This window comes from Athene cunicularia, assembly GCF_003259725.1.
Source record: "Athene cunicularia isolate RWA chromosome 11 unlocalized genomic scaffold, athCun1 chr11_part2, whole genome shotgun sequence".
Lineage (NCBI taxonomy): Eukaryota > Metazoa > Chordata > Aves > Strigiformes > Strigidae > Athene > Athene cunicularia.
This window is the reverse complement of record NW_020799114.1, coordinates 1278960-1288649: the sequence shown is the minus strand read 5'-3', so window position 1 is coordinate 1288649 and position 9690 is coordinate 1278960. Positions and strand designations below refer to the sequence as shown.

Here is a 9690-nt window from a genome sequence, read left to right as displayed (position 1 = left end):
CAATCACCTTTTTCTGTCCGGTTTCAGCCCTCCTCATTCTGTTCGTACAGAAAACCTGTGACCTGTCGTGTTTATTTCCTCAGGCCCAGGCAAAGGCAGCGCCAGTACATCCGCAGCACGTGGCTGACGGCTCCCAAAAACACGTGGCCACGCTACAGCAAAACAGGTGAGGCTTTCGGTGCCGTGCTGCCGCTAGCCCACGCCGTGCCCGTGCTGGCACAGACGGCTGCTCCCGCCAGCCTGGCTTTCCTAGAGCCTCAGCATGTGGAAACTGGAGCTGCTTTCATCAGCTGTCAGGCCCAGGCTTTTTGCTGGCTGATGCAGAAAGGGAGCTGCTCGTTGGAAATGCCTCCTCTCTCTGTCCTGTTGTATCTCGGCGCTTGAGCTTTTTTTTCCCCTGTTATTTTGGGTAGCGGGTGGATAATGAGAAATATCCATGGGGAGGGCAAACTACCTGGCCTTCTTGGGTGGGTTTTGGATGTTGACTCATGAAAGGAGGGAAAGGAGTGGAATTCTCTGGGAGTTTCTGGGAATTAGTCTGCCTTGGAGCCAGTGAATGAGCTTCCTGTGTGATGGGAAAGCAGAAGAGCCGCTCTGGCGGGCGGCACCCGCATCTTCGGGGTGACCCAGCGCTGAGGGACCTGGTGGGGTTGGGAACGGTCAGGGTGAGGTTCATGGTTGGGCTGGAGGAGCTGCAGGGGCTTTTCCAACCCAGATGATCCTGTGAATCCCCGCACCCTCTAGGTATCGCCATGCAGCTGGTGGACACCCGGAGGGGAGTGCAGCACTTCACATTCGAGCACCATCGCGAGTACCAGCAAGTGCAGTTCAAGTTCCTGGACGCTGTCGAGTCCATGGACCCCAACAACATTGTGGTATGTTGTGACAGCGGGTTGCCTGTGCTGTGACCTCCTTCACCCCCTTTCTCCGGCGGGTCGGGGTGGGCTGATGCGTCCCCGTGCTTAGGTTTGGGGGTTTTTGTCTCATTTTGAGCCGTAGAGCCCTGTGCCCCTCTGTGTGGGGCGAGGCAGTGTTGCCTGCTGAGCTCTGCTTTCACCTCATGAGTAAGAGAAGTGGCCACCTCGGTGCAAACGAGGTGCAGTGGCTGGTGGCCGAGCCTCAGTGGCTCTGCCTGAAGGCGTGCCAGGTAGCCCCTCTGGAAGAGGAGCCTGCAGGAACTGACCGTTGGGCTGAAAAGGCAGGGATAAAGCTCCCTTGTCTCAGCTCTTCAGGGACAGGGGCAATACTGTATAAACCCATCTTTAAATGGGAGCCTAAACCAACAGCTGTTGTATTTATAAACTCTTGCATGGATCAAAAATATGTCTTTTCTTGGTATTTCAGCAAAACAGTCTTTGTGTTGAAAGTTTTTCATGCGTGTCCAAGCTCATTAAACTGTATGGTAACATTTATGGTGTGTAGTGATAAGCAACAGTAAAATTGCTCTGCGCCCTACTGAACCATAACCGAGGTATTTTTGCTCTGAAAACCCTGGCCACATGAGCTCAGATCCATGCCCTGGAGAAGTTTCTTAAAGAGGCCATTGTCTACTAAATAAAGTTTACTTCCTTCTGCTTTCCCACCCTCTGCTCGTGGCCGCTGCTCTCTCCAGCTCATCAGTCCTGCCTGCTGACTGGACCGAGGGCTTCGCCGTGGTGCGGGGCATTGCTGCGCCGCAGGGGCGGCCCTGGGGGCCGGTGTCCTGAGGAGGGCTCAGACACGGCCCCGCACGGCTCTGCAGAGGAGCGCGGGCTTTCCGTGGCACGTTTTGGTGTTTGTGCTCTGTCCCTGGCTACGTTTGACAATATTCCCACAGCTTTAGTCTTCCACTTTTCTATTAAACATAATAATCTACCAGATGGGTTCATCGATGCTGGAAGTACCTCAAACCCCCAAGCAGTTTCTCTGTGATAGCTGCAGTCCCAGCGCAGCTGGAGCCTTGCTGCTGTGGTTTCACCATGCAAAATATTGAGGGGTTTTGTAGGGGGAGGTGTGTCCTGCTTGGTAAGTGGGTTTTCTGCAATTGCCCAGGGTCTTGCTGGTGAAAGCGTGTGTGAAGAGCACTTTTCCCCATCCCAGTGATGCTAGGTGCTCCATCTCTTCCAAAAATGAGGACTAGAAAGGAATTTAAGAGCAAGGAAGGGGTGAAACATCGGGCAGGTGGCACCGAGGCAAAGGCGTTGGACTGAGGCAGCCTAGAACATAAAGGCTTTGCGCTGTAGGTGGCCACGCTGGCCACTGCCCTGCAGGTGTGCCACTTCAGGAGCTTTTGAAGCTGTATTTTTTCAGTTTGAGGGGAAAAAAAAATAATCCCAAAACTGCGAGGAGATTTGAAGTAGCTTCAGTATTTTCATACTGAAATGGAGTTTTAGGTACTTAGAAAAAAGTAGCCCATTTATAATATAATTAGTGAATGCAGAGGTTTTCTGGGTGTGGCCAAACTTCTGTGCTGAAACCTGGAAAAAAATATTTTTAATCCATTACCATTCAGGAGCTGGATCCTGGATTTGTGATAGATGTGTCATAATGTCCTCGCAGTACCCAGGGGAAGCAAAAGCCTGATCAAATGATCAGAATTATGAAGGGATAGAGAATGAAACAAAAATGTAATTATGCCTGCTGCCTGCATCTGGAATATTGCGCGCAGTTCTGGGCCCTCAGCTTCTGAAGGACGTGGTGGGGCTGGGGGAGATCCAGAGGCCAGCAGAGATGGGCAAAGCCCGGCCTCAGCTCGGGGAAAGCTGGGAGGGCTGGCAGGGCCCTGCCCGAGGGAAGCTGGGATCCTGCGTGGGGCTGGGGAGCTCTCCCTGCCCGCCAGGTCGGGATTAAAGGCAGAGCTCTGCGCTGTGTGCTCAGGCCTCGGCTTTGTGCAGAGCTGGGGTGCTGGAAAGGTACCTGGGTCGGCGAGTGAGCAGATTCGCGAGAGGAGATGCTCTGAATGGCATCTTTGAGGGGTGGGGGGTCCCCGAACCCCTAAAGGTTGGCAGCTTAAGTGTGCTGGGAGCCGCCACCAGCGTGCCTGGGAAAGCGGTGACTTGTACCCTCGTGTAATCAAGCTCGTGCTCTCCTGTAGCTGCTGCTTCAGATGAACCCGTACCACGTGGACTCCCTTCTGCAGCTCAGCGATGTGTGCCGCATGCAGGAGGACCAGGAGATGGCCCGCGATCTCATAGGTAAGAGCTGAGGAGCAGATGTCCTGGCCTGAATTGGCGATCAAAGGCTTCTTGTTCCGTTCTGGTTTCGTTTCAGCAGAGAAGCAGCAAACCAGAAGGGTTGGTTTGGCTCCGTGTCTGTCTCTGGGGCCTGAGCACTCGGCCTTTTGTGGTCCTGCCCACCAGCAGCTTTTGCTGGAGGCTTTTAGAGCCGGACGTGCTTGTCTGGGGGAAAACTCATCAACATTCACCTTCCAAATGAACGGAGGGATTATCCGGACGTGGCGGGGTCCCGCCTGCGGAGTGTCTTTGGGGGAGGAGGGTCTGATTTAGCAGCAGCACCACGTTGCCCACCTTGAGAGACTGACCGTGGCCTCTGGTGTTGGCCGTGTTTGGGAACGGCGCGTGTGCTCTCCAGCACGATGAGAGAAGCCAGAGGCAAAGCAGGGACAGGATTTTTGGCTTCCCCGTGTGCAGATAGCTGTGGCAGAGGCAGCTGTAGCAGCCTCAGTCCCAGCCCTCCTCCAGAAGAGTTCCTTTTCACAACCAGAACGCGCTCGAACGCCCACAGATGGGATCGGGGCTCGCTCGTCTGCTGCCAGCACGTGCTCGGAAGTGGCTTTGTGCGTTGCTGAGCTGGGAACTCATTTCACAGCGGCCAGAGCTCTCGATTGTCTTCTGGGCCAGAGGGACTGCTCTTTGGGGAGCGCGGGGGGTGGCATGGCCTGACGCTGTCCTCGCTGTCCGCAGAGCGGGCGCTGTACAGCCTGGAGTGCGCGTTCCACCCCGTCTTCAGCCTCACCAGCGGGACCTGCAGGCTGGACTACCGGCGGCCAGAGAACAGGTAGGCAGCACTCCTGCCTGCCCTGTGGCTACCAAGAGCCCTCATGGCGTGCTCTGGCCTGCCTGGGACACGGAGACCCAGATCCACGGCATGTGCTGCTCCGGGGGGGGACCTTGAACGTCCCTTTCTGTCTGGACAAGCTCGGTGGCCGGTGGCAGCGCCCCTCAGCAAGACAGCGGGTGGGTGCTGGGCTACCGGCAGCTCTGGCACTGAGGTTTCTTTGCAAGCACCCTCTTTCCCGAGGGATTTCTTACTGGAGCAGGAGCTGTTCCTCCCCATCACGTCCCTCTCAGGCAATTAGTGCCCCTTAGCCCAAAACGACACTTATTTTTGTCACAAAAACACTGTCTGCATGTTTTACGGCTGTGCTCGGTCACTTGTGTGCTGCCTGCCCTGCCACCAGCCCCGGCCCTCATGCTGCTCCCGGCCTGGCTCTTTACGTAATGACAGCTCTGCAGCTGCGGGGAAAGGTGACTTTATTCTGGGAATTTTCCAGTCAGCTGACCCAAGTCATCTCTCCCAAACTGCCGTACCTGGAGGTTGATCAGATTTCCAGCACCTGCTCACTGCTGGGCTTCGTGCTGTCTGTGACCTGAACGCTGTGATCTGGGTCTCGCCCCGCTGGGGTGTCAGCCCCCACCCTGTGTGCGTTGTGCAGGCTCCGTGTCACCGTCCCTGCACGGCTGGGATGAGGCAGGATGCAGACTGGGGGGGATTTACTTGTTTCTGTTGTCTGTGAGTTGTCGGCCCCGGTCTGCGGAGCAGCCACGGCTTTGCTGTCCCTGTGGATGTACAAAGAGATTAAAAAAATAAGAGATGGGAACGTGGGGGTCTGTGGCACCCCATGCTGCACGGGGTGGGTTCCCTGGGCCCCCTGGCTGTACCGCAGCGCTGATGCTTGGGGGTCGGGGAGCTGTGGCTGCCTGGGTGTCCCCGTTCCCAAGTGGCTCGAGGGTGCTTCTCTCCAAATCTGGCTGCTAAACCCTCTTGCTGTTCCCCACGCAGGGCTTTTTTTCTGGCTCTCTTCAAGCACCTGATGTTCCTGGAGAAGCGAGGCTGTCCCCGGACAGCCCTGGAGTTCTGCAAGTTGATTTTGAGGTAGGTGCCCCCCGCCGAGGGCTGCGGCCCGTTCCCTGTGGGGTGGGGCAGAGCGTCTCGGGCCTGGGGGAACGCGCTTCGAACACCGCACCTAGCCCGGGCGGGATGGAAACCCCGGGGGTGTTCTGCTGCTCCCAGGCTCAGCCAGGGCTTGTTTCCACTCCTTACAGATGCAGCATCACGGGTTAGTTTTGGGCCCGTGCTCTTACCTGTGGTGCTGCTTTGGAGAGAGGTGATTGCTGCGAAGGAGGCTTAAAGAGATGGCACTGGGGTGGCCCTTGCTCTTGGCTACTGAGCTGTGGGCCTGGCTGGTCCGCAGAGCCAGGAGTCTCTGCAGAGCAGATGTACAACGGTGGTTTCATCCTGCTCAGTTTGTGGCTGTTGATCCCCCTCCTGGGGGGGTGACAGGGGGACTGTCACCCCTCTGGGGGTCGCAGACCTGGCCGGGCGTTGCACCATCACCCTGGCCGGGCAGGAACAATCCTCTTCCCCTTCTCTCTACTTGCTGAGTCATGGAAGCTCGGGGCGCCCGTGGGAAAGTCTTGTTTGACTTAAAAACGAGGGCAGCTGCCTCAGCTTTTGTGACACTGATTTGTTTCCTCCCTTCGTGCTCGCCTCCCTCCGAAGCCTTGATCCAGAGAACGACCCGCTGTGTGTGCTGCTGCTGATTGACTTTCTGTCCCTCCGAGCTCGAGAATACACCTTCCTGACCCGCATCTTCCAGGAGTGGGAGGTGAGGTGCCACCGGGCAGCCTGGGGCCGCCAGTGGAGAGCGGGTCCTGGGCTGGCACGCTGTGCCACAGAGCAGGAGGTTTTCCTGTCCAGGTTAGGATACAGCAGCCTTTGAGGGCTGTCTCACGGCCAGGCTGGCATCCCAGCAGCGTTGGAATGATGCATAAAAGCTCGGAGGGGGGTGGTTGTTCTTGTAATCCCGGTACCCTGCAAACAGTTGTACAAACTCAAAACTGCTTACTCGGTTGTGGGGGCACCAAGCCAGCAGCTGGAAAGTCATTTAATCCAGCAAAGCAAGAAACCCCACCCTGTGAGCAGCCCAGCCACATCGAGATCGTTCTGCAGAGCATCATTTCTCGGTAAATCTCTCTCTGATCCTGCAGAGTCACCGGAATTTGTCCCAGCTGCCCAATTTTGCCTTCTCGGTGCCGCTGGCCTATTTCTTCCTGAGCCAGCAGGAGGAGCGCTCGGAGCTGGAGATAAGCCAAGCCCGGGAGAGGGCGGCCCGGCTCATCCAGCTCGCGCTGATCATGTTCCCAAGCGGTAAGTCTGTCCCCACCGGTAAGTCCATCCCCGCAGGCTTTGTCACCATCTTCATCCGTGAGAGCGAAGGCTGGATTCCAGGCCGTGGAGCGCAGAGTTTGCCCGTGGGTTGCAAACAGCGTTGGCCTCTGTCCGTGGGAGATGGGAGCTCTGACTCAGAGAGGGCGAGGCAGCTCGGGCGGGCCGGCGGCAGGTCCTGCCGTACCCACGGCTGGTGTGGGGCAGGGGGATTCCGCTTTCCCACCCCGCACCGTGCCAGGCCCGGCCACGCCAATTCGGGCCCCGGCAGCCGTGAGCTGTGTCGGGAGGAGATGGGTGGCTCTTCCCCCTCCTGCACACCCTTGGAGAACTGATGCCCCCTCGTTAGAGACGGTCACGGCCGTGCGAGTTGGGGAAGGATGAGAACTGGAGTCTCGGAGCAGGGAAATGTTTCACCTCAGAGTTGCTTGGGCCAGAGACAACGTGTCTCTCTTGGCTTTCCCTCCGAGGCACCGCTCTGCTTCAGATGTGCTGCTCTCTCTGGGCGCCCATTGCTCTTGCTTTCATCCACTCACTGCTGCTGTCCATGAAAGGAGATATACAGCCCCTCAGGCCCCGAGGAGGGTGTGTCTGTATAGGCAGGAATAACCAGCTCTCAAACAGAGGTTTAGTTTGTGTTGGCGGAAACCATCTTTTCTGCTGCTTGTCACGGTGACTGAAACAAAACCCTTGTTCAAGTTCAAAGGCCAGCCACGCTAAGTGCAGAAAATGGCACCTTGCTCCACTGGGGGGACCGAAAACCAAAAAAGTTTGTTTTTCCTTTACTCTGCCTCTCTTTCCATCATCCCCGCCGAGATCCATACGCAGCATAAACCCCAGCAGCATCCTGTCGTGGGCCCTTGGTCAGCGGCACGGTGGGGTGCTGGCCCCCCGGGACGGGGCTGTCTCCCCGCAGCCCTGACCGGCCGCTCCGCGATGCTCCTGGCCAGGGCTGTTGCCAGCGACCTGTCTGACTTTCTCCTGCAGTGCTGATGCCACTGTTGGACCGCTGCAGCGTGCAGCCTGACGCCAGGGTTGCGTCCCATCCCTTTTTTGGGCTGAATGCTCAGATAAGGTAAGCCCTGCAGATGTTCTCGGGAAAGAGGAGGAATGGATTTGGCAGTAGTGGGGCTTTTGCTTGCTCAGGCAGCTAATGGAGTTACAGAGCTGCGGAGGAGGGTATTTGGTTTTCCCGAGTAGGCTGTTAGCTGCTTTGATAATGGATTTCCATAATGGCCACCAGATAATGCTCTCAGACCCACCTCACCTTAACGCGGCGGGTCAGAAGTTCACACCAAAGCTTGTCGGTACACGCAGTGAGAGAGAACAACATGTGTGTGCTCTCAGGGCAGGCTGTCTCCTACCAGTCTGGATTTCCCTGACACGTGGTCCTCCCAAACACACGAATGCTCTCCCCCTCGGGTCAAGGCAGCGTTAACTCTCATCTCGTGGCTACGCTTATCCCAAAAATAGACGGAGGCAGAAAAACTGGTGAAGGTAGATGGAAATAGCAAAGCAGGGAGACTGCGATTCCTCTCTTCGTGTTCTCCCGCCGAAGCACGGTGCAGAGACGAGCCCTTGCCAGCCCACACGGGGACCTGCAGGCGGGAAGGAGGAGAGTGCCCTGAATAACAAGTGTCTCCCGTAGCCAGCCTCCCGCCCTGAACCAGCTGACGTCCCTCTACGTGGGAAGGACTCACTCCCTCTGGAAGGACCCAGCCGTGATGGCCTGGCTGGAGACCCAGGTCCACGAGGTGTTGCGCATGGTGGACGCCCGGGACCCGCTGGTGGAGGATTCTGAGCACAAGTGAGTGCAGCGGGCGGAGGGGAGCGGCTCTGCCACCTGCCCTGGGGATGGAGCGAGCCGGGGTGAGCCGGGTCCTGGGCTGCTGCGGCGCTGCCCGGGCGGGCAGAGGCTCTTCTGGGCGCTGGGCGGGGAGCGTGTGCCACGCTGGCTTCCCCTGGCCTCAGCCCTTGTGTGTGCCCTGGGGACAGCCCAGGAGGGCACCGCTCACAGGCAGGGGGTGCTTAGAAACACTTCCCAGCCCTGAGCAGCAGCAGGGGGGCGTTAAGTCTTGTCCTAAACTGGAGTTAGTTTGCTCTGCCGAGCTGCAGAGGAATGGGGTGGGCAAGGGAGAGGTGCCCGGTGTCCCTGAGCTGTCCTGCCCTTTCATCTGAGAGCAGCAGCTGCCCAAACGACTTTGGCTTCGCCTTAAGCCAGCTCTGCCCGGCACGGTGTGGCCCCCAGCACCGGGGACGGAGCTGCCGCCGCACCTAGAGCAGCAGAAATGGAAATCTGGCTGCGCTGAGGCGCGCCCGGTGCAATCCCCAGTCCCCCCTCCCCGCTTTAGGAGGAAGATGCGGTACCAGAGCGCGCCCAGGAACATCTACCGCCACGTCATCCTCTCGGAGATGAAGGAGGCGACGGCAGCTCTGCCTCTGGTGAGGGGCCCCGATGGGGCGCACGCGGTGTGGTGGCGCTCGCCTCCCTGCTGCGGGCGCTGGGTGCGTCTCCAACCCCGGCCACCCCCAAAAAAGCAACTGTCTGACCTCGGTGCGTCCTCCCGGCCACAGAACCCCCCGCCACGAAGGGCTGTCCGGCTGCTCCCACCATCCCCCTGCCTCGGTGTCCGCCGCTGCCGGTGACGTGCCCTTCACCCCTTCTTTCTTCTCCCCCTCCAGGAGGTGACTTCGCAGCCCGTGATGGGGTTCGACCCTTTACCTCCTCTGGACTCCATCATTTCCTACACCAGACCAGAAAGGTACTTTCTCCAGCCCTGGTTTCTGCGCCGGCACAGCCGGCGCATTCCCGGCGCGCCCTCAGCCCCGGGCCTGGGTGCACGTGGGTGCTCGGAGCCGACGTCTTCCTCCAGCTCGGAGGAAGAGCAGCCAGGCCTGCGGTGCTCGCCCAGAGGCAGTGCGTACAGGCAGGACTGGTCCTGCTGCTTCTCCGTGGTGGTCACGGTCCGCGACGGCGGCTGTTCACAGCCATTGAGGCAAAGGCTACTGGAAAAAACTTTTTTTAAAAAAAAAAAGTTTTGACTGTTTAACTGAGGTGGTTTAGGGTAAATACAGGTTTAAGCACAGCCTTGGTGCAGCCTGTACTTGTCTTACGCACTGACCCAGCTCAGAGTAAACCTGATAGTGCTTTTGGTGACTGCTTCGTACAGAGGCTGGCCGGGTGCTGCCTGCCTGGGCTGAGAAATCCACAGAAATCCCCCAAAATCCCCCAATGCCCCCTGTCAGGGCTGGCTGGGGTGGGGCTGTGGTTCTCTCCAGCATCCTCAGCCAGAGGTCGAGTCC

General features: G+C 58.2%; 1 protein-coding gene across 1 annotated transcript in view; it reads left to right on the top strand.

Annotated features, from left to right (window-relative positions):
- TCF25 (transcription factor 25) overlaps positions 1-9444 on the top strand; it is a 16171-nt gene extending 6727 nt beyond the window's left edge. The window contains 11 exon segments of the mRNA XM_026857019.1: positions 84-166; positions 745-875; positions 3074-3173; positions 3903-3996; positions 5002-5094; positions 5722-5827; positions 6210-6369; positions 7375-7462; positions 8036-8194; positions 8739-8829; positions 9070-9444. Of these exon segments, the coding sequence (XP_026712820.1) occupies positions 84-166; positions 745-875; positions 3074-3173; positions 3903-3996; positions 5002-5094; positions 5722-5827; positions 6210-6369; positions 7375-7462; positions 8036-8194; positions 8739-8829; positions 9070-9429 (1465 nt within the window). The 3' untranslated portion in view covers positions 9430-9444.
- The last annotated feature ends 246 nt before the right edge of the window (positions 9445-9690 follow it).